At 40.6% G+C, this 25,416-nt stretch overlaps 1 protein-coding gene across 1 annotated transcript in view; it reads left to right on the forward strand.

The window, feature by feature from the left end:
• bmpr1aa (bone morphogenetic protein receptor, type IAa) overlaps positions 1-25,416 on the forward strand; it is a 201,073-nt gene that overhangs the window by 136,251 nt on the left and 39,406 nt on the right. Inside the window, exon 3 of the mRNA XM_048616286.1 lies at positions 17,029-17,214. Within this exon, the coding sequence (XP_048472243.1) occupies positions 17,154-17,214 (61 nt within the window). The 5' untranslated portion in view covers positions 17,029-17,153. The remainder of the gene's footprint in view (positions 1-17,028; positions 17,215-25,416) is intronic.

Genomic DNA, 25,416 nt, shown 5'->3' on the forward strand with positions numbered 1-25,416 from the left:
ATTTCTGAAGAAGCGTCTAGGCCCAAAACGTCAGCTTTCCTGCTCCTCTGATGCTGCTTGGCCTGCTGTGTTCATCCAGCTCTACACCTTGTTATCTAAGATTCTCCAGCATCTGCAGTTCCTACTATCTCTGAACTATAGTGTGTTTTGGCCTCAATTTCCTCTCCTAGCCGCTAGCAGATTAACTTCCCTGTGATGTTTTAGAAAATCCTTTAATGTCACAGTGGACTGCTTCTTTACCTTTCCTATTGCAAAATTCACCAAGTTGTCAGGTAGAGATCTTGATTAGCTATCCTCGAGAGTCCAACTGTCTTGCATTTTGGAAGTGCGAGGGTAGCTTTAAAGCACAGCTGCTTAAAGCCTAACAGCTTCAACATTTGCTGCGACTTTGAGACTTATAGTCTATCCACTGTTAAAATACAGGCTGTTATCATTGTCTCCAAATGTAAACACCTTGTACTTTCTTCCCATTAAAACAAAGTAGAAATAATCAAATTACCCAGATTTTCTGTCACAGACTTCAGAGCAAGTCACATGATCTTGTTCATTTTACCCTAAATTAGAGACACCGTTCCAAAATGTCATAATCTAATAAACTTTGTAATTGTAAAAAATAATATGCCATCGATATTTTACATCCACCTGAGAAGACATATAGGTCCCCAGTTTAATAATTATCTGCAAGACACATCTTTGGTACAATACTCCCTCAGTACTGCACGGAAGGGTTAGCCTTGATTTCTGCATTCAAGCCGTGGAGTGGAAGTTGAAACCGGAACCTTGTAATTGAGAAGCGTGTGTGATCCACAGCTGACCAGAGGAGAAGAGAGAGGAGGTAGAAATGGATTAAGTTTATGATTTATCAGTATTATGGATTGATACATGCATTCTGATATTCTTGTTAGTAGTAAAGAATATAGTCACCAGACATATTGCATAATTACCTCAACATTTTGAACCTAATGTAATTTGTAGGAAATAGTTTCTGTTGAAATGTAGGAAGGGAAAAGAAATTCCCTTAACCTCCCCAGGTGATGTGAATGAGGGTGTGTTTGTATTCTCAGCAAATGAAATAAATCAATGAGAACTTTTATTCAAATCTTCTGCTTCAGGAGGAAATGATTTATCGGATTCAATAGACACTAGTAATCACAGACACTTGCCTCACTGCCATTCATGTTGAGTAAAAAGGAGTATAGACTGGCTTTTTCTGAAAGTAAACTATCTAAATGGGAACTTGATTGTTTGTTTGTTTTCTTACTTCTGTCCATGTCATTGGACTGCAATTGGCAGTGGGATTTTCATAACCATTTTGCATCCAACAGAGCAAGATCGAAGGGTCTGATGATCAAAAGCCTGCTTTATCTGAAATTGGCTAACTTGACCAAACCTAGAAAAGATCTTTCTGGTTTTATGTGACATAGTATGAGACTCTACTTTTAATTTATCCACTGAGCCATCTAATAAAATAAGTATAGACTAGGATAACACATTGGCTGCATTTGCATTCAATTTTACTATAACAAAACTGAACCAAGCATTGGCAAAATGGGGTCTCAAACATTTCACAAAAAAATTGATACATTGACCATCTCACAAATTATTCACCATGAATATTCACTGATTAGCAGAATACTGAGCATGTTAAAGTTGTATTGTATCTTATTGTAGAATTACAAATGGAGTAAAAGTATAAGAACACAACTGTGATATGAAAGAACGAGTTTAAAAAAAATTTAGTTGAAAACCTTTTGATCAAACTAGTTTGAGGGAAAAGCCGAATGAATTGCAGAATAACCTTGTCATTGGTCTAATATCAAAACACCTTAACATCATTTTGTGAAGAAAAATCACTGAACCCGAAACGTTGACTCTGCTTTCTCTCTACAGATGCTACTAGATTTGCTAGGTTCTTCCAGAAATTTGTCTTTCTAACCATCATTTTACTTGTGTCACCAAAGCTGTCATTAGACCACATGCCCTGTTGAACAATAATCTGGATTTTCGTAAACTGAAGTGCATGAACAGTGATTGCATAATTCCTTATTGACATACAATGAGCTCAGTCCTGAGGAACATCACTGTCACACCTTTATTACATTATTCAAAACTTTACTTGTTATTCAAGATGTCTATTTATAGGCTTACACACTGAAATATTTAACTGTGATACTGTTTTTCATGGAAAGAACAGTTCCAAATGCATCATACAACATACTGTCCTGCACTTTGATCTATTAGTTTGAGTTGGGGTTTGTGACAGTCTCCCAACTTGGCTTATTATTACCTGCCCAAAATGGAGTCTGAGAGTAAACAGAAAGGAGGTAATAAATCACCACCTCCCATGGATAGAAATTACAATGTGGAGGATTGAATTTCTCCTCACTAGGTAATCATTTTCGTTCTCTTTGATCTATGGATCTTTTTTAAATAGTCAAGATTCCCTGTTTTAGTCTATGGATGAAGAATTGAATTGTTCTGGAGTCCTGTGTAAAGTTGGTGTTTCAACAAAGTTGCCACAGGCATCTATGATTAATATGCTTGACTATTAAAAGACATGAGTGAACTACATTTGCAAAGGTTGCTTCGAAAACAAGTTCATTGTCTGGGTATGAAACAATTTGTTTTTATAGTAGTACATGTGATGTAGGAGCAGAAGCAGGCGATTTGGCCCATCAAGACTGCTTCACCTTTTATTGAGATCATAGCTGATCTAATAATCCTGATCTCCACTTTCCTGCCTTTTCCCCATAACCCTTAAGCCCCTTACTGATTAAAAATCTGTCTATCTCAGCCCTCCAAAATACTTATCTAAGCCTCTACAGCTCTCTGTGGCGAAGAATTCCATAGATTGACTACCCTCTGAGAAAAGAAATTCCTCCTCATCTTTGCCTTATATGGGCAACCCCTCCTCTGAGGTTATGAATTTTGGCCTTAAGACTCTCCCACAAAAGGGAAACAACCTCTCAGTATTTATCCTATCAATTCCTCAAGAATCTTACATTTTTTGGGATTTCCCACAACCTTAGGATGGAATGTTCTGATTGGCTCAGTGATCAGGGAAAGAAGAGTTGAATGCAAGTGAGGCAGGTAAGGAGATCCAGCAGGCAGGAGTGGAAGAGCCTCAGCCTTTATAGTTGTTCAACAGATTTTCAGGACCTTTCTATTTCTTGTTTGAAAGTGGGGGGACACGGGATGGATGAACTAACTGACCAATGATGTGGGAGAATTCTAGTTCTTGTAATTGGTTCTAGTTCTTGGTGCATTGGCATCGGTAGTGGATAAGGGAAAGCAAGGAGATAGGGGAAACATTGAAAGGTATGTTGTGTCTGATTTCACTGTAGAAGACGCAGAAAACATCCCATAGGTACTTGAAAATCAGTAAATGAAAGGGAGGAAAAGTACTGGGAGAACTATTGGACCTGAAATCTGACACAGTCTCAAGAACAGATGACCTGCATCTTAGATTCTTAAACTGTGGCTGCAGAGGTAGAGGTATTGGTTATAATCATAAAATTGCTGAGATTCTGTAAGGGTCATGATGGATTGGAAAGTAGTTAACATAACACCAGTATTCAAGAAACGAAGGTGACAGAAAGCAGAAAATTAAAGGCCAGTTAACCTAAAACCTGTCATGGGGAAGTTGCTAGATTCCATTATTAAGGAGGTTATAGCAGGATGCTTGAAAAGTTGTAATATTTTCATGCAGAGCCAGCATGGCTCTTATTCAAATAGAATTCACTTCTAATTTATTGAAGTTTTTTTCTAGGAGTTAACAAGTGAGGTGGATAAAGGAGAACCTGTGAATGTGGTGTGCTTAAATTTCCAAAAGTTATTTGATGAGGCGCCACATCAGAGGTTACTATACAAATAAGAGTTCTTTGAGTAAGCGGTAATATATTAGCATGGATAAAGGGTTGCTTAGCTAACAGGAAACAGAAAGTAGAGATTGCTGACCTTTTTTCAAGTTGATGAGCTACAACTAGTTTAGTGCCACAGGGATCAGTGCTGGGGCCTCAATTGTATACAATTTATTGATATAACTTGGATCCCTACATAGAATCCCTACAGTGTGGAAACAGGCCCTTTAGTCCAACAAGTCCACACCGACTCTCAGAACATCCCACCCAGACCCATCACCCATAATCTACCTAATCTACACATCCCTGAACACTACGGGCAATTTATTTTGGCCAATCCACCTAGCCTGCACATCTTTGGAATGTGGGAGGAAACCCGAGCACCCGGAGGAAATCCACGCAGACAAGGGGAGAATGTGCAGACTCCACACAGACAGTCACCCGAGGGTGGAATCAAACCCGAGTCCCTGATGCTGTAAGGCAGCAGTGCTAGCCGCTGTGCCGCCCTTTTGATAGGTAAGAAAGTAAATTGACAAGACTAGGTAGAGAGTCTGCAGGGGGATATGGATAAATTAAGGGAGTGGGTACAAATTTGGCAAAATGGAAGTTTTGTTCACTTTTTTGGCAGGGAGAATAGACAAACAATACGCTATTTAAGTGAAGAGATTGCAGAATTTGGACATAGAGGGATCTGGGTGTCCTTGTTCATTAATCACAAAAGAGTTAGTTTGCACATACAGCAAATGATTAGGAAGGCACATAAAATGTTGTTTATTGAGGTGGAACTGGAATTAAGAGCGGGGAAATCTTACTGAAATTGTACAGAATCTTGGTGAGATTGCATCTATTATTGTGAAAAAAAATGTACAAAAAATGATAGAATTTGCACTAGAAGCAGCTCAGAGAAGGTTCATTTGAATCATTCCTGGGATGAAGGAGTTATTTTATGAAGGAAGTTTGAATAGGTTAGGCCTTAGAAGGATGAGAGGTGATCTTATTGAAACATAGAAAGTCCTGAGGAAACTTGACAAAGGTGGATTCTGAGAGAAATAATCAAAACAGAAATTAATGGAGAAATTCAGCCGGTCGCTTGACATTCAAGGGTGTTGCCATCACTGAATCCCCTACTATCAACATCCTGGGGGTTACCATTGACCAGAAACTCAACTGCACTCACCATGTTAACACAGCGGCTACAAGAGCAGGCTAGAAGCTAGGAATACTGCAGCGAGTAGCTCACCTCCTAACTCCTCAAAGCCTGTCCACTGTCTACAAGGCACAAGTCAGGAGCATGATGGAATACTTCCCACTTGCCTGGTTGAGTGCGGCCCCAACAACACTCCAAAAGCTTAACACCATCCAAGACAAAGCAGCCCCCTTGATTGGCACTACATCCACAAACATTCATTCCCTCCACTTAGTACACACTGCTACTACTGAGTGTTATATCTACAAGATGCACTGCAGAAATTCACCAAAGATCCTCAGACAGCACCTTCCAAACCCACGACCACTTCCATCTAGAAGGACAAGGGCATCAGGCATAAAGGAACACCACCATCTCAAAGTACCCCTCCAAGCCACACACCATCCTGACTTGGAAATATATCACCGTTCCTTCACTGTCGCTAGGTCAAAATCCTGGAATTCCCTCCCTAATAGCATTGTGGGTCAACCCACAGCAGGAAGACTGCAGCGATTCAAGAAGGCAATTCACTACCTCCTTCTCAAGGGCAACAAGGGATGGACAATAAAAGCTGGCCAGCCAGCGGCGCCCACATCCCACAAATGAATAGGTGGGGGGGAAAAAAACGGTCTGGCAGCTAGAGTGAAGAGAAAACAGTTAATATTTCAAGGCCAGTGACCCTTCTTCAGAACTTTGCGGTGAGCAGTGATTTACTTGAATTTTTTTCAACCTAAGATTCTATATTCATGTGCACGATATGGCTACCTCTGCATTGAGCGATCAAACGCAGATTGGGTGATTACTTCGCTGAACATTTCCATACAATTTGTAACCAGGACCCTGAGCTCTAATTCCTTGTCATTTAATTCACTATTCTACTTCTACTCTATACTCTGCCTCCTCTATTCTTCCAGTGAAGCTCAATACAAGCTTGAAGAATGGCAACTGATCTTTGAATCAAGTGCCTTCAAAACTCAACATTGAAATTGAAGTCAGATCGTAATCACCTTTCCCATGTTTTCGCTTTTGAGTATAAGGTGCCGGTCACATCTACACTTCTTCCACATCATCTTTTTTACATACTTGCCTCATCACCACCACACATTTTTGAATTGCACCACCTTTTGCCCATCACAACCATGATCAAAAAGTACCAACCAGTCATGTCAACTGTTTGTCACTCCACACATGTTGCCTGACCTGAATCTTCATAGCATTTTCTGTTTATGTTATGTGGAAGTGATTCTGATGGCCATGCTGTATTATGAATGTCGCTGGGCTTGTGGTTTTTCCACCACTTGCCAACATAGACCCATACTAACAATGAAAAAGGCCCACTATCCGAAATTTGAAATTGTCTATTTGACTAAAATTACCTGTATATTGGCTACAAAGTTTTGATCTCAACTACACCATGTGGTTTGAGGGCTGTAATAAAAAAAACGCTCCACAAGCTGCAATTGTACTTGAAAACCCAAGTTAAGTTTTATGTAGAGCATTTCTGTGCCAATCTGTACATTTCTATGATTGTATTGTTCTGCACTAATTTTGTGTATAAATTCCTGCTTGCTGCATGACCCAGAAAAAGGCAATGGATAGACAGTATTGGGAGTGCCCTGCCTCATGATAGGAGTGTGACTGGACCAGGATGACAATGTGTTCAGTGTCCTGGAAATAGCCCAACACCGTTTAGACTTAACCGACTGACATGGGAATCTTTGAGACATTGATTTTTTGTTCTTTGCAGTAAGGGAGTCGTTTTGTTTCCTCACTATATTAGAGTCATGGATGTGTGTAAACTATGCCACAGGTCATGGATAATTTCTGTCTGTGAAAATAAGATATGACATGAGTCTCCCCACTACACCACTAATTAGTCATCGTCAGAAAAACAATTAAAATAAAATACATAAAGACCCGTAAGAAAAGGCAAATTGAGTTATTAATGGTGAAAATGTCCACTGATGGTAATTGCAGCATATCCTTCAACAAATACCTTAGACATGCTTAGCCATTCAAAAATAATAGTGCCAGGCTGACAGGGGTTAGTAGGTCAAACCCACAGAAACAAGAGGCCAAAGAAAGGCAATTACAGTTTTCTGTTCATTTTACCATAAATCTGATTTGTGCTGCATATTAACTATTTAATTACAGAGATTGTCTCAGTAGCTTTGTAGCATCTAATTATATTTCCTTCACATCTTTGTTTAACGTTATTGCAAAAACACAGTATACATTGAGGACACACAACAAACCCCATGGTTATCATGATTGAAAATCATGATTGAAACAGGATAATCCTTTGCGCGCAGGATTGTTTAGAGTTTGTCAAAACGATAAGGACTCCATATTTGCTTCTGTGGGAGGATGGAAGCTACTGTACTGATTGGTACATGTGGTAGAGATTTAGTGAAAAATTTGAAGTCACAATTAAGCATGCCTCCTCCTTCCCCATTGTGAACCAGTGCTTCAATTTAAATAGAGATACAGGATTGTGCATTGAAGGGTGTAGCCTTCTGTCGAGACTCGAATCTAGTTAATTACTGTTTGGTTCTTAAGCTGACAGATAACTGGAATGTTTTGATTTACAGACAGTCTCAACATAGGCAGGCAGACATCTTAGTGAATGTCAAGCAGTAAATTGATTTGGTTGTTTACCCACTTTTCAATATCTTAAAAATGATCCTTGCCATAGTTTTTTTTCCCCAAAATGTACAATCAGTTTGCCAAGAAATTGCTTGTTTAAATCAAGATTCCACTCACCTTTGATTTTAAATTAATATCTATATACTCTGGAGAACAAGGTCACCCTTCCTAGGGTGGAAGACCTATATATCAGTATCACACTGGGACCCAACTGCAGATAATTTAGATTACTTATTACGGCAGGCTGGGGGCACTGGTGATTGTGGAGAATGGCAGTCATATGTTTAAATTAACAGTTTGTCAACCAAGTTTCCCAAACTAAACTAGTCCCATTTACCTGCATCTGGCCCAAATCCCTGTAAACCTTCCTTCATGTACCTGTGAAAATATCTGTTAAATGTTGTAACTGTACCTGATTCCACCACTTCCTCCGGCAGCTCATTCCACTTACGAACCACCCATTGTGTGAAAAATTTGCTCATCAGGTCCCTTTTAAATATTTCTCCTCTCACCTTAAAAATATGCCCTCTAATTTTGAACTCCCCAAGGTAGTATGCCATAAGATATAAGAGCAGAAGAAAGCAATTCAGCCCGAGTCTGCTCTGCCATTCAGTGAGATCATGGCCGATGTGATAACCCTGAACCCCACATTCCTGCCTTCTTCCCCCCAACCCCTGATTTTCATATAGATTAAAAATGCCTACTTCAGCCTAGTAGTTCATACAGCTGAGTGGATTTAAAATCATTTCAGACCTGGTTACCATGGCAGATTTCCTTCCCTAAAGTGAACCAGAAGTGTTTTTACGACAAGCATAACACATTTTAATTTCAGATGTTTATTGAATTCAAATTTCACCATGTGCCAGCGTGGGTTTCATGCCTAGGTACCCAGAATATTTCTCGAATTACTACTTTAGCACCAACACCAGGTGCCATTTGCACATTGTTGGAAACTTTACACACTTGCCTCGAGCATCTGGCACCCTATCTCCTCACGAATCTTAAATGCTACCCCCTGAACCTGTACTCCCTTGCATAGCTGCCACCTGTAGAACCATAAGATAAGACAATAATGTGTCGGAGCCAAATTAGGCCATTTGGCCCATGAAGTCTGCTCTGCTGTTCGACGGTGGCCGGTTTGTTTCTCAACCCCATTCTCCTGCCTTCTCCCTATAACCTGTGATTTGTTTACTAATCAGGAACATCTTAAATACATTCGATGACTTGGCCTGCACAGCCATCTGTGTCAGTGAGTTCCACAGATTATCTGCCTTTTAGCTGAAGAAGTTCTTCCTCATCTTAATTCTAAACAGTCATCATTTCAGTCTGAGGCTTTGCCCTCAGGTCCTAATCTCTGCATCAGTGATGTCGAGGTGCCGATGTTAGACTGGGGTGGATAAGGTCATAAATCACACAACACCAGGTTATAGTCCAACAGGTTTATTTGAAAATACAAACTTTCAGAGAATTACTCCTTTTTCAGGTGTTAGTGAGAGAGATAAATTCTGTGTCTGATACTATCAGTAAAAGATCAAAGGGCCACACCACTGATGAGGATACACTAAACAAGCCTAAGATGCTGTTAAACTTTAATCACTTTGAAGGTTTTAATTGATGATTATGTGTATATAAATCCCTGATCCTGAGAGACCTAAAGGTTTTATCCGTTTAAGGAAGACATTTTAGGTCAGACAATGCATGTTAGGTGTGAGGTCTTGTTTAGAATCGGTTTGTGCTCTGGCTTGGAATCAGACTGGTTTTATTTCTAAAGTAGGAATCTATAAAATTCCACATTGACTAACTGTCTACAAATTGTGTGCTTTTTGAGCAAAATTAGGTGTATCTGTAAATACATAAACCTATGGGGTAAAGGTTGTATTGCGCATATGTGCGTGTGAGGGGGGGGTTGGGGAGCATCCCTGCCTGGCGATTGTTGCGCGGTGTCCATTCATCCGTTGTCGTTGCGTCTGCATAGTTTCGCCAATATACCATGCCTACAGTGGTGGGTGGTGTTCCCAAGTGTGATTAGTGTCCATGTCTGAAGATCTGACATGTCTTGCAGAGGTAGCCATGACAGGGTTGTATGATGTTGTCCTGAATGCTGGATAGTTTGCTGTGAACAATGATCTCTTTAAAGTTTGGTTGTTTAAAGGCGAGAAGTTGTTTAAAGGAGGCATAGGAAGATTTTGATGAGGTGTTCTTCATCATCGATAATGTGTTGAAGGCTGTGAAGAACATGGCATAGTTTCTCTGCTCCCTGGGTACCCTATCGAATGTATCCTTGTCTGTCTTTTGAGGACGTCATTAGGGTTTTTCACTGTGACATGTCAGAACTGGCGATTGATGAGTTGAGCATCGTATCCTGCTCCTATGAGGGTGTCCTTCAACACCTTCAGGTGTTCTGTCTCATTCCTCCTCATCCGAACAGATCCTGTGTATGCATAGGGCTTGTCTGTAGTGGATGACTGTTTTAATATGTTTAGGGGGGAAGCTAGAGAAATGCAGCATCGTGAGGTTATCTGTGGGCTTGCAGTAGAGTGAGCTACAGAGGTGTCCGTCCTTGTGTGTCCAAGAATGAGACTGATTTTAAAGAATCAGTCCTGTGCATGAAAATGCCAAAGATCCACAAAGCCAATACACCTGAACTTCCCATCGTATCGGGCAACGGGACCCTGTGTGAGAACCTCTCTGGCTATATCGACGGCACCATTGTACAAGGAATCCCCCAGCTTCTGTCATGACACCCACTGACCAGTCAAACCAGGAAAATTCCTCGTCACAATGGATGTTTCGGCACTCTACATCAGCTGATCCCACAACGCTGTCATCGCTACAACAGCCTCAGTACTCAATACCACCAACTGTCAATTCCCAGATGCCATCCTACAACTCATCTGCTTCATCCTTGACCACAATATCTTCACCTTTGACAACTAGTTCTTCATCCAGACACACGGATCAGCTATGGGAACCAAATATGCTCCCCAATATGTCAACATTTTCATGCACAGGTTCGAACAAGACTTCTTTGCTGCACAGAATCTCCCAACCAACGCTATACACCAGATATGTTGATGACATTTTCTTCCTCTGGAGCCATGGCGGGAATCACTGAAACAACTACGTAGCAGTATCGACAAGTTTCATTCCACCATCAGACTTATAATGGGCTACTCTTTAGAATCAGCCTCATTCTTGATCTCCATCAAGGACAGACACCTCTGTACCTCACTCTGTTGAAATCCCACAGATAACCTCATGATGCTGCATTTGCCTAGATTCCACCCTAAACATATTTTAAACAGTCATCCCCTACAGACAAGCCCTACGTGTACACAGGATCTGTTTGAATGAGGAGGAATGAGACAGACACCTGAAGATGTTGAAGGATGCCCTCATAGGAACAGGATATGATGCTCAACTCATTGATCGCCAGTTCCGATGTGCCACATTGAAAAACCGTAATGAGCTCCTGAGAAGACAGACACAGGATATGTCCAATAAGGTACCCTTTGTTGTCCACTACTTCCTGGGAGTGGAGAAACTAAGCCATGTTCTTCACAGCCTTCAACACATTATCGATGATGCTGAGCACCTCACCAAGATCTTGCCTACGCTTCCATTTCTCGCCTTCAAACAACCACCAAACTTTAAACAGACCATTGTTCGCAGGAAACTACCCAGCCTTCAGGACAACATTGACCACAACATTCTCCAACCCTGTCATGGCTACCTCTGCAAGACATGTCAGATCTTGGACATGGACACTATCACACTTGGGAACACCACGTGCAAGGCAGATACACATGTGACTCGGCCAACGTTGTCTATCTTGTACGCTGCAGGCAAAGATGCCCCAAGGCATGGTGTATTGGCAAAACCATGCAGATGCTATAACAATACATGAATGGACACTGCGCAACAATCACCAGACAGGAGTGTTCCCTCCCAGTGGGGGAACTCTTAAGTGGTCAAGGACATTCAGCCTCAGATCTTCGAGTAAATGTCCTGCAAGGTGGACTTCGAGATACACAACATCACAGAGTCACCGAGCAGAGGCTGATAGCCAAGTTCAGTACACAGGAGGACGGCTTCATCTGGGCTCTTGGGTTCATATTGCACTACAGGTGATCCCACCACACTATATACACTCTCATGCACACTCCCTCGTGCACGCATTTGCGCGCACTCGTATGCGAGCACTCTCTCACACACCCGCACGCGCTCGCACTCACTCACATAGATCCCCTCTCATGCTCCCTCGCACACAGGCATGCACACTCCCTCACACTTGCTCACTCTCTCTCGCTCTCTTTTTTTCACTTGCTCGCTCGCCCCCACTCTCACTCTCTCACTCTCTCTCTCACACACGTGCACACACACACACATATATCTGTGGGGTGAATTTGTGTATGTAGATACATTCTATTTTGTTCAAAGAGCACACAATTTATAGACAGTCAATCAATGTGGCGTTTTATAAATTCCTACTTTAGAAATAAAACCAGTCTGACTCCTAGCCAAAACACACACAAATTCTAAACAAGGCCTCACACACCTAAAACATGCATTGTCTGACCTAAAATGTCACCTCTTCTTTACACTGATGAAACCTGTAGTTCTCTCAGAATAGTGACTTCAAAGGAATTCGGGGATTTACATATACAGACTAATCAATTAAAATCTTCTGACTACAGATTTAACAGTATCTTAGGTTTGTTTAGTACATCCTCATCAGTAGTGTGACCCTTTGATTTTTTTATTTATAAATTCAGTGTCTGATACCATCTCTCTCTCAAACACCTGAAAAAGGAGTAATTCTCCGAAAGCTTGGGTTTTCAAATAAACCTGTTGGACTATAACCTGGTGTTGTGTGATTTCTGACCTTGTCCTCCTGTCAGTGGAAACATCATCTCCATGCCCACTCTATTCAGACCTCTAAGTATTCAGCAAGTATCTTCTCCCCTCCACATCCATCAAGTACAGGCCTAGAGTCCTCACATTACAAGCCACATTTCATATCTGGAATCTTTCCTGTAAACCTCCTTTGGACTCCCTCCAAGACCAGCGCATCCTTCCTTAGGTATGGGACCAAAACTGCTTATAATATTCCAAATGCAGTCTGACCAGATCTTATACAGCCTCAGCAGTCTGTCTCGCTCGTGTATTCTAGCCCCCTCAAATGAATGCTAACATTGCAGTTGCCTTCGTAACTGCCAACTGAACCTGCATGTTAACCTCAAGAATTCTGAACTAGGACTCCTAAGTCACTTTGTGCTATGGATTTCCAAAGCCGTTCCCATTTAGGAAATAGTCTATACTTCTATTCTTCCTATCAAAGTGCGTAACTCACAATTTGCCACATTGTATTCTGTCTGCCACTCTGCCCAGTCTCCTGGCCTGTACAACAACTTCTGCACCTTCCCTGCTTCTTCAACACTACTTGTCCTTCCATTTAACTTTGTGTTATCTGCAGACCTAGCAGCAACGCCATCATTTGCTTTGCTGAGATTGTTAATATACAATGTGAACAGTTGCGGTCCCAACACTACTGCATGCAGAACTCCACTTGTTACTGGCTGCCATCTTTAGCCCCACGCTATGCTTTCTGCTAGTCAGCCAATCCTCTAACCATGCCAGTACCTTACCCTTAACACCATTGCCTCATATCTTGTTTAGCAGCCTCTTGTGCAACATCTTGTCAGAGGCCTTCTGGAAATCCAAATAGATCATGTCAACTGGCTCTCTTTTGTCTAACTTGTTGATACCCCTCCGCAAAGAATGCTAACAGATTTGTCAGGCATGATCCCCCTTTGACGAAGCTGTATTGACTCAGTACTCTGCAATCTCATTCTTAATAACAGACTCTAAAATCTGACTAACATTTGAGGTCAGCCTGACCGGCCTGTAATTTGCCATCCTCTGCCTCCATCCCATTCAATTTTATTTTGAATGCTCTTAACTGCACTGGCTCATAACTTGGAAGTTGGGGGGAAACTTGCATTGATATCGTTCACCTATGACCTCAGGACAATCCAAACCACTTAACCACACTTCAAAAGTAACGTTGCTATTACTGTAGGGAATGTAGGAGCCAATTTACACACACCAACGCCACACAAACAACAGTGCGGCCATGACCAGAGCATCTACTTTTAGCAATGTTGATGGATTGGCTAGGGCTTCCCACGCATCTCCCCTTCTGTGCAAATAGTTTCACGGGATTGTATTTCATAACCAGCTGAGAACGCAGATGGAACCTCAATTAAATGTTGCAAATGGTACATCGCTGCCTCAGTACGATGCTAAAAAGCCTAGATTTTGTGCATTTAAAGGCAGTCAACTGAAGTTGTTTCCAGGTTCAGACAGAAGAGACTAATTTTGATAACTGGACCTGTTGGGGACCTGTGCTTGATCAATATCATCAGTTGCCTTGTAGAATTCCACAGTTGTCACACATGTCATTGGCCTGGCTGACTCTATAGCCAAGTTCATTGCAACTTACTACTCCTCTCAAGTTGGAACTTCTCTGATTATCCCTCCTACATCGAAAGTTTACTCACTGGTTTTAATTCAACATTGAACCTTGCTGCCTGGTCCTCAGTTGGCCATTGCAGTAAAAATTACCAATGAGAGTCATTTCCCCTTGGGATGGTTTCAAGATCCAAAAACAATTCCGTCCTCTGCCACCCACTCCCAGATGGAAATTAGGCTTTAAATCTTTGCAAGATTATTTGTATCAAAAATAGTATCCTTTAGAGAAAAAAAATTTATACAGGTTCTAGACCAGCAACTCTTTTTAAAAAAAAAAAAAAAAAAGTCCTCAAGACAAACTTATGGCGTACCAGTAATAGCAAAGAAAAGCTAGTGAGACCTAGGATTTATTCAAGGTCGCTGGAGAATCATGTTTGTTAGTGAGATTCAGGCAATTTATGTCAGTTCAGTTATGAAAAGTGATTAAATTGCGATACTCATCATTTAAATGTGAGGTGAAAATGTTGTGAGGGCAATGTGCTGCAGATTGAAGCCTTTAAGGGAGTTGTATGAATGTTGTGATAATTTCCCAGAGTTTATTATTACTGATTCTGCGGTTTGTAAATTTATGTGGTTAATAATCTACCAAGCCATGCTTCCTGAAAATGTGATTTTATGTTTTATATGCTGATAAATGACCTCCAGAGATGACACCAAATGCCAAATTTCAGAAAACCATTTGCCCAAAGTTAAAGTGTGGTATCTGGAGATTTTCTTCATTCTTGTCCCTGTATCTAAGGCTGAAGTTATGGTGAACTCGGAACAATCTCAAACATGATACTACCTCAGAATGATTTCAGTACATACTGATAGGGACAGGTACATGGGCATTGATGGTTGATTTAATTGAGATGTTAAAATATGAAGGAAGGGACGGATGCTGTGTTTCACGATGGAATTCGTGGTTGAAGTGGAGATCACATCAAAGTCTCTGAATAATTTAGTTAGCTAGTTGGAGAAAAACGTAATAAAGGGAAATGGGAGCAATATACAGGACACTTACAATTCATGGAGGGCCAACACCAACATGAACTTATCGGGCCAGGTGGCCTGGTGTCATCTTGTAATTTCTTTGTAAGTGCTGTGATGGTATTTTATACAAATCGAAACACCCTTCCTTGCTGGTAAACCCTTTAATTTGTTCTATTTATATACTCATATTTATATGTTCAATTTAATTGACTAACAATTTTGTGGCACATTTCACTTTCCAGTGTTGGTTATTGTAATTGTTATTTTAATTCACAAGATGGCAATCAAGTTGGGAGACTTCAGATTCTTCCTCCATTAAAACTACCTAGAGGTCAGAACCTGTAATTACATTATAGCAGTTGACCTGGCAAAGTTTTAATGGATTATGCCAATATAGCAGTTTCCTACTGTAAATGTTAATAAAAAGCATGTCTAACTGTCATTATGGCAAGACATGGCTTTTGATACAAATTCATGGTCCATACACAGCATTTCAAATTGTATTTTCTGTAGTGTTTCAGGACATTAAGTTACAGCTAATGTACAAATAGAAATTACTTTTCATAGAATCCTACCAGTGTGGAAGCAGGCCATCCGGCCCATTTGAGGACCACCGACCCTCCAAAGAACAGCCCACCCTGGCCCTATCCCTGTAACCCTTCATTTGCCATGGCTAATTCACCTGGCCTATCCCTGGGCACTTTGGGCAAATTAGCATGGCCAATCTACCTAACCTGCACATCTTTGGACCGTGAGAGGAAACCCACACAGAACAGGGAGAATGTACAGTCTCCACATAGACAGTCGCCTGAGGCTGGAATCGAACCCAAATCCCTGGCCCTGTAAGGCAGCAGTGCTAACCATTGAGCCACTGTGCTATTACAGTGGAATCAATCAGTTTTTAGCCAAAGGTAATTTGGAGTTCATAATTATTCCTAATTATAATGCCAACACTTAATGATAATTTCTAACAGGAATTAAGTATCCGGTTTATCCTTGTGGTGCAAATGTGCGCATGATAAAGCAAGTCATATATAATTTTCCCATCCTCCTCGAAGTCCGAAAACAATTATTAGGAGCTATAACTTCTCTTTCCTTATTTTTCTCCTTTCTCCAAAATAAATATATTTCCTAAAAGCCAATAGCTGCTGTAAGGACAAGAACCAGAGGCATCAGATTTCAGGTGATTGACTAAAGAAGCGACAACAGCATGAAGAAATACTTCCTCACACAGCAAGTGGTTAACATCTGGAATGTATTGCCTGAGAGACTGTGTGGAGGAGGCGGATTCCGTTGTGGTATTAAAAGCGAATTGGGCCATTATCTAAAAAGGGAGAATATGAATGGTTGCAGGATAGAAAGTTGTGGAGTATTACTAGGTGTGTTGATCTTGGAGAGAGCCTGCACAGACATGAATAACCAAATAGCCTCCTGGGTGGTCAACATTCTATCTATAGTTATGTGTTTGTTTGTTTATTTATTTATAAGCAATTTGGAAGAATCTGTAGAGAGAAAAACTGAGTTAATGTTTCAGATCCGCGACCTTTCACCAGACCTGAAGTGTTAACTCTTGTTTTCTGAGTCCTGAGTATTTCTAGCACTTTCCAAATATTCTTCCTTGCTAATGCCTCAATAAAATGGCAGAATGATTCTAGACAAGCTTAGAATGAAATATTGTATAAATTTGTCATTGGTGAATCCTTTCAACGTTTGGTTCAACTCTTTTGTGAAATTAAAATTTCTACCTTTTTTCTTTTCAAATGATTAAAGTTTGTCAGTGTTATTTGGGTGTAAATGCTTCTGATTCCATTTTGACCTGTTTTCTTTCAGGGTAGTCAACCGTTGGGCCAAATAATAGAAGCCATCATCTTCCTGTAGTCCTGTTTTCCTGAACTCAATCCTTAAACCACATATATCTAATTGGAGTGGCTCAGGGAACTACAACAGCAACAGGAATGAGTGTACATAGAACTGGTGTTCTTGGGGCCTTTCTACTACTGATTTTGCAGATTCAAGGTAAGCTTAAATCTTTTCCCCTTTGGTTCCTGATTTTCAATACTCTACTATTGACAGCCGGGTACAGTCCCAAATTCTGTAATTCTCTCCCTGAACCTTGCACTCTCTTTCTCTCTCCCTCTTCTTCAAGTACTTTTTGAAGAGGCTTGTGTCTAAAGATTGTTCAGGTTAGGTGGATTGGCCATGGGAATTGCGCAGTTACAGGAATAAGGTAGGGGGTGGGTCTTGGCGGGATGCTCTTCAGAGGGTCGGTGTGGATTCGATGAGCCAAAGGGCCTGCTTCAACACTGTAGGAATTCTATGATTCTTTTATTGTAATTTTTTTTAAATTCACTTGCGGGCTGTGGTCATTACTGGACGGCCAGCATTCATTTCCTGTCCCTAGCTGCCCTTGAGAAGGTAGTGGTGAGCTGCTTGAACTGCTGCCGTCCACATGCTGTGGCTTGACCCACAATTCCCTGATTACCTGATATATTGTTTCCCTATATTGTTATAATGTTAAATTTTGTGTGAAGGGCCTTGGGTCAGTTAAAGATGCTATAAATTTGGAAGTGTTGCTTTATGATCAGTTTTTGAAATTTAAGATTAATGTATTGCAGTAATTAGGGAACCAGATGTTTTGAGAGAAAAAAATCTATTTTTAAAAGATATCATTTTCTCTCATGTTTGTATTCTTGTGTCCACTGTACTTTTGGGCTTTTGATTTGGAGATGTGCATGTAGCTGCCTTTGAGATTTGGCCAAATGATCCACAACACACAAATTTCTGTTTTGTTGGTTTTCTGCCACCAGGCATTAAAAGTATGAATTTTGTACAGTCAGTGCCTATGTTAATCATTCAGTCTCTTCAAGGCAGAAATAGAGAGATTTTTGGATACTTGGCAAATCCAGGAATTTAGCATTAGGATAGAAAAATGGGGTTGAGGTGGAAGATTATCATGATTTTATTGAATCTGCAGTATTACAAATTGTAAATAGTGCTGTTATGATTGAAGCAAATGATGCACTAATTGCATATTTCTGCATGTTTCCCCTTAATTGTAATTTTTCAGTTTGTGTTTCCAAGTGGGCCCCAGTGTCTTGTAAATTGGTGATCTTTTTATCCAGACTTGTTTTTGCATTATTAAGTCTCATGAGCAAATCACTGCTTTCTCAGCTGGGTTGCTGTTTAGTCCCAGAGAAACCTACTTGAAGGTCAAACAAAAAGAACTTCTTATATATAACAAATGGGCAACTGAGCCTTACAGTCTGAGTTTGATTCCTTACTTATTTAAGAATCGGATGGGGTAGGGATAGGAACGCCAAAGTGAATGTCAGTAGCGTTTGATTTGAGTGTGGAAAATAAGAACATAAGAAACAGGAGTGGGAGTAAACCATATGGCCCTTGAGCTCGCTCCACCATTTAGTGATATAATGGCTGATCCAGAAAATAAATGGAAACCTGGACATTCCCCAGCAGAATTCCTATCCTCTAAAGCTTTTTATTAAGTAATGGTATGAAAGAATGTGGATCCAAAGCAAGTAATTGTAATTGTGGTAGCTATCGGTAATGATCATATTGAGTGCCAAAACAGATTCAGTTGGTAAGTAGCCTATTCCTATTCCGAAGATGCTGCATTTATTGGCAACACCATCACTAAGTGGAGCGTTGCAGCTAGAAAAAGGGAAGAAAGTTGTACCTGATTCTGACAAAAAGAGCTGGGTCTGTTGCACTGACATTTGTTCCAAGAAGTCTTCAGACTGCAACAATTTCTTAAAGTAAATTTTAAAATAATTGTTTAGTTCCAGTAAAGCACAGCAACAGTTATAATCATTCTGTAAATTTCTTTGCAAATCAGCATTCATGGTGACTGTTAAATAGCCTCTGAGTTACAATTTTAACAGTTCACTGCCCCTTTAGAGAGACCAGGCTGTTTAACAGTCACCAGAAGTATGTTGATTTGTGAAGAAATTTACTGTCTCTGCTCTGTTTGCCAGATCTTACAAATAGTTTAAAATGTTATGCCGGCATGATGTCACAGGTGCAATTGCACGTATACAGATGGATCATGGGTTACTTTTTTGCTTGGGGAACGGCAGTCCCTCCAAGAAATTGGAAATAAAAGTAGGAGGAAAGGCTCACTTTGGGAAGTCTTGTTTTAACCAATAAGTAGCTTATATTTTCAACCTTGAATATATTTAACTAATGTGATTTCTGTTAAAAGGTACCAGTATTTTGAGATAGTATGCACAGATTTGACAAATATTTCTGACAGTGCTGTTCAATAATCAAGTATTATTCAATGAAACTGATAGTGTATCAAACTTATGCCCAAATTCTTTTACCAAAAAACCCTGAACTATATTGATGTCATCTGAGCTCTCAGCACATCTTAGTACCTATAAATAACAAACCTGTCCAAGTGATCACAAATCAGTGAAATAATTTAAAAGCTGGTTTTTAAGTGCATGTTAATCTATTAATGTTGGAGAAACCTATCTTATTAATCACATCCCCATCAATAGTCATTACTTTAAATGAGCAGTAATCCAACAGCACAGTCTGGAAAATGTAGACTTTTGGTTTCTGGTTAAAATAAAATCAGCAACAACAATGCAATTGATGACCCAAAGATTTGTGCTGAATGCTGGCAGCAGTGCACTGAACTTTTGGGTTTCTAACTCTAGGAAGCTCATACAGGAAGTCATTGTCTGATTGCTGGGGAATTTATTTCTCTCCACACACTGCTACTTCCTGAATGTACCATGCTCAATAGCTCTTGGAGACAATGCAAGCAGTTTTATTACATCAATTTCAGAAACCAGAACAGCACATTAATCATTTGCAGGAAACTACCATTTAAGTGTAGTAATAGCAAGCTCAGTGATGTTACGTGGACTTGCTATAAATTAGCACTGTTTAACATACCCCAGAGAAACTGGTCAAGTTTGGTTCCTGCAGTTGACAGTGTCCTCCACTGTTATTCCAGTACACTCCACTACATATTTCTCACACTTTTTCTGTCACCCATTCCTTTCCCTTCCAGAACCATGATGGGGTTCCCTCGTCCCCACCTCTTACCATATTCAAAAGATAATTTTCTACCATTAAGAACATAATTATAAATAAAACCAGAAAACACTGGGAGAAAACAACAGGTTAGGTAGCATCTGTGTGTAAAGAGAAACAGTTAACATTTAAAGGTATGCCATCTTTCATTAGAACCAAGGGAGACTAAAGATGCAATACAGTTTAAGCAGAGGGCAGATGGGACAAAGACTGAAGAAAGGTCAACGATGGGATGGAAGACAGGAGAAATTGAGTAATAGAATAGTTAGTCCTCCAGAGTCAAAGGAAATGACGAGGCAACAAAATAAAAAAGAAACAAAAAGTGTACCTAGAGAGGGTGTGCAGCTTGAGGAAAGAAAAAAGAACAAGCAAAATTTGATCCCCTTACTAATCAAGAATCTATCTATCTCTGTCTTAAATATACTCAATGACTTGGCCCCTCATCTTCTGTTGGCAGTGAGTTCCACAGATTCAACTCTGGGTGAAGAAATTCCTCCTCGTCTCAGTTCTAAAGGGTCGTCCACGGTAGCTGAGAGAGTCAGTGGGCTTATAATAGATATAAGTTGATAGCCTAGCATAAGAAATGGGTAACAAACTCCAAAAACAATTTGGAGATAAACGATGTGAAGCTGAGAAAGGAATACAAATTGGAAGCAAAATTTGTACAGATTTCCAGTTCCACACGAGAACATGGTGTAGCACCAATACAGTCATAAGCATTTCCTCAAAAATAGCTGAGTGAGGCTCCTTGTAGGACTAGAATAAGAAATATTCAATGTCCTGTAGAAAAGTAGACATAGCTAAAGCTTAAGCAGGCACTCATAGCAATACCTTTCATTTGAAGCAACTGAATAGAGTGAAAACATAAGTTGTTCAGTGTTATAAACAAGACCAAACCCCTCAAAATATATCAAGGAGGTAGCCTAGACCTTAAATTTTATCTTATTTAAAGGCAAGTGGAAGGCATGGTGATCCAGATGTGATTTAATTGGTCAAACTACTAGGCTTTAAGCAAAACCCATTTTAATTTTGCATCATGGTTAAAATACAAACAAAAGAAGAATTAGCATAACTTTAACTCTACTGAAATACTTAATAAAATACTATATTATTGAACTACTACTCATCAACTGTTCCAATATAGCAGCATCCCCATTAACACACCATTGGCAAAAGCAAATTCAGCAAAACCAATATCTCTCACTTGCCATCTCCTCCAGTCCAGGAGAAAGAAAAACTGAAAGAATGAATCTAGCACAGAAAGAGAAGTCAAGCTCTGCAGCTGAGAGAGAGAGAGCTGTATCTAGTTGCTCCAAAAACCCCAACTTCAACAACTGAAAATAAAACTAGCTGAGGAAGGGTCACCAGACTGGAAACGTTAACTCTGTTTTTTTCCTTCACAGATACTGCCAGACCTGCTGAGCTTTTCCAGCAACTTTGTTTTTGTGTCTCAGATATTTGCGCTTCTCTAATATTGACCTTTTGAGCATCGCCAATGTAATCACTAAACTGTGAACTACATTCAGATACCTTGGGCCCAGGATTTGGACTTTCACTCCATCTCTCTAATTCAATTTACCACTTTCAACACAACACTCTACCTCTCTGATAAAGCTTTTGATAATCTGATTTTGTACCTCATTTGGTTGCTCATTGTCATATTTATTTTATAATGCTCCTCTATCATACTTTGGAATATTTGTATTTCATAGTGGGCACAATGTAATATAAGGTTTGTGAAGCGTTAAGAGTTAGAAATATGTTAATTACTAACGTCTGAGTGATTAGAGTCATGTGATACGGTTGTGATTTAAGTTATGTAGTCAGCAAAATGCAGGATTGTGAGCAACTAGCAAGCAGATGGCTCAGGCTGTTCTTGGTGGTAATCCAGAGAATATAGTAGAGAGATGAAGTGCAGGGTAATTTGTGGACCAAAATCCTGAAGGCGTCTGCCTTAGCCTAATGCTTTGTTTGTCAATGTACTGAATGTAAGTTGTTTCTAACACTTACCACTGCGGAACTCCACTAGTCACCAGCTGCCATCCTGAAAAAGACTCCTTTATTCCCATTATCTACCTTCCAGTCAGTTAATCCTTTATCCATGCCAGTACCTTGAACTTTATGCGATGGGCTCTTTTGTAGCCTCCTGTGTGACACCTTGTCAAAGGCCTTCTAGACATCCAAATAAGTCACATTCACTGGCTATCCTTTGTCTAACTTGCAGGTTATTCAAACAGATTTGTCAGATGTGATCTCTTGTTGAGAAAGCCTTGTTGAGAAAGCCATGCTGACTCAGCCCTATTTTTCCCTGTAATTCCAAGTACTCAGCAAAACCATCCTTAATAATGGCCTGTAAAATCTGACCATCGATTGAGATCAGGTTATCCAATCTACAGCTTCCTGTCTTCTGCATCCCTCCCTTCTTAAATAGCTGTGTTACATTGGCCATTTTCCAGTCCTCTGGAACCCTCCCTGACTCTAGTGATGCCTGAAAGATCCCCACCAATGCTCCCAAATCTCCTCAGCTATCTCCTGCACAACTCTTGGGTGTTGTCCATCTGGTCTGGGTGGTTTGTCCACCTTCAGACCTTTCAACTTCTCCAGCATCTTTTATTTATTAAACTACACTCACTACACTCAGCTCTGCTCTGCTGCTGATGTCTTCCACCGTGAAGACCGATGCAAAGTACTTATTCGGTTCCTCCGCCATTTCTTTGTTCCCCATTACTACTTCTCCAACCTCATTTTGCAGCGATCCAATTTCCACTTTTGCCTCTCTCTTACCTTCTTAGATATCTTTAAAAAATTTCCTGCAGTCATCTTTTATATTACTAGCTACTTACCCTCTTATTTTATCTTCTCCGCACTTATTACATTTTTAAGGTATCCTCTTCTGGTTTTTAAAGGCTTCTCAATCTCCTCGCTTCCCTTGTCAGCCACGGTTGCCTCATTCTCCCCTTAGTATGTTTCTTTTTCCTTGGGATGAATTTCTGCTATGCCTCCTGAATTAGCCCCAGAAACTCCTGCTATTGCTGCTCCATCATCATCCCTGCTAGGCTTCCCTTCCAACCGACTCTGGGCAGCTCCTCCCTCATGTCCTTGTTCTTACCATATTACTCAATTGTAATATAGTTACATCTGATTCCAACTTCTCCCCTCAAACTGCAGGGTGAATTCTATCATGTTATGGTCACTTGCTCCTAAGGGTTCCTTAACTTTAAGCTTCCCGGTCAAGTCTGCCTCATTTACACATCACCAAATTCAGAATTGACTGTTTCCTAGTGGGCTCTGTCACAAGCTGCTCCAAAATATATCATGTAGACATCCTATTAATTCCTTTTCTTGGGATCTTCTACCAGCCCGATTTTCCCGGTCCACCTGCACATTGAAGTCCCGCATGATTATTGTAATAGTCTTTCTTGGCTGCCTTTTTTATCTCCTGATTTATTTTCTGCCCACATCCTGACTACTGCTAGAAGCCCCGTACATAATTCCCATCAGGTCTTTCTTCCTTTGTGGTTCTGCAACCCTACCCACATGGATTCTATGCCTTCTGACTCAACATTGATAGCAAGAAGTAATATTATTTCATTTCTTACTAACAAGGCAACCTGCCCCATCTGTCCATCTGCCTGTCCTTTCAATAGGACTCATACATTCTCGAACCCTTTGCAGACATGTCTCTGTACTACCTGCAACATCTTCCCGTCAATTTAAATCTGTACTATAAGTTCATTTACCTTGTTTTGTATGCTGCATACATTTAAATGTAGCATCCTCAGACCTGCCTTGTCTGCCCTCCTTCTCACAGTTATCCCTTTACTTGCTGTGTCCGAAGTTAGATTCCTGAGTCTTTCCCATACTCTTTTTATTATGTGTTTTGGATACATTAATAACCACTGCAGAGCACCTGCCCCCTAATCTTTCCCATAATTCTTCTTGCAATTGCAACACCCCCACCCCCCCCCCCATTATTTAGTTTAAAGCCGTACCACAGCTCTAGTTGTGCAACTTGACAGGACCCAGCCTGATTCAGGTGGACCCCATCCTATTAGAACAGTTTCCTCCTTTTCTCAGTACTGAAGCCAATGCCCCATGAATTTGAACCCATGTCTCCCACACCAATCTTTGAGTCACGCGGTTACCTCTCTAACCTTGTTGATCCTGTGCAAGTTAGCTCGTAGCTCAAGTTGTAATATGGAGATTTATATTTTTTGGTTCTGCTTTTTAATTTAGCCCTTAACTGATCCATAATCCCTCAGTAGAACACTGTTCCTATTCTACCCATATCGTTGGTACCTGCATGGACCATGATCGTTACCCTCCCACTTCAAGTGCCTCTGCAGCCCAGATGAGATATCCTGAACCCGGGTATCAAGCAGGCAACACAGCCTTCAGGATTCTCGATCTTGGTCACGGATCTCAGTCTCTATTCCCCTGACTATGCTATCACTGATTGTAACGACATTTCTCTTTTCTCCCTCCTCTTGAATGGCTCCCTGTACAGCTCCTGCTCTCATCCACCGAGGGAGCATGAGTCTCAAACCTTTTAGACAAGTTGAAGGGCTGAGGCTCTTTCAGCATTATCTCCTGGATTCCTCTACCTGCCTCATTCATAGTCGCACTGTTCTGTCCCTAACCACTGACTGAATTTGAGGAAGTTAATCTAAGGGGTGTGACTGCCGCCTGAAACAAAGCCCAGGTAACTCTCTCCATCCCTGTCACAGTGTTTGAAGCTCAGACTCCAGGCCATCAATGCTGAACTGGAATTCCTCAAAAACCCAACACTTGCCACAGATTTGGTCATTGTGAACCATCAGCGTCCACATCATGCAGGTACAACACATTGCCCCCAGCCCTGCATCTCTGTTTTATTTATTTCATTCTTAATTTGGTTTTTTAAATGTATCCTACTGATCTGTTAGTTTGTAATCTGTAACCTGTAAATGTTTCCCGTATTTAACTTTAATCTGAGAGTAACAAGTCTGAGAGTGGTCAAATTAGCAGCTGTTACCAACCACTTAATTTAGGGTTTTCCTGTGATGTCACTTTTGTGCAGGGATCCCGATCCTGGGCTTCAATTTAACCGTAAAAAGACCTTACAAACTATGAGCCAAAAAAAGCACAAAACAAGTATCACCTCCTTTTCTGTGC

This window comes from Rhincodon typus, chromosome 34 (genome assembly GCF_021869965.1).
Source record: "Rhincodon typus isolate 14 chromosome 34, sRhiTyp1.1, whole genome shotgun sequence".
NCBI classification, from domain to species: Eukaryota; Metazoa; Chordata; class Chondrichthyes; order Orectolobiformes; family Rhincodontidae; genus Rhincodon; species Rhincodon typus.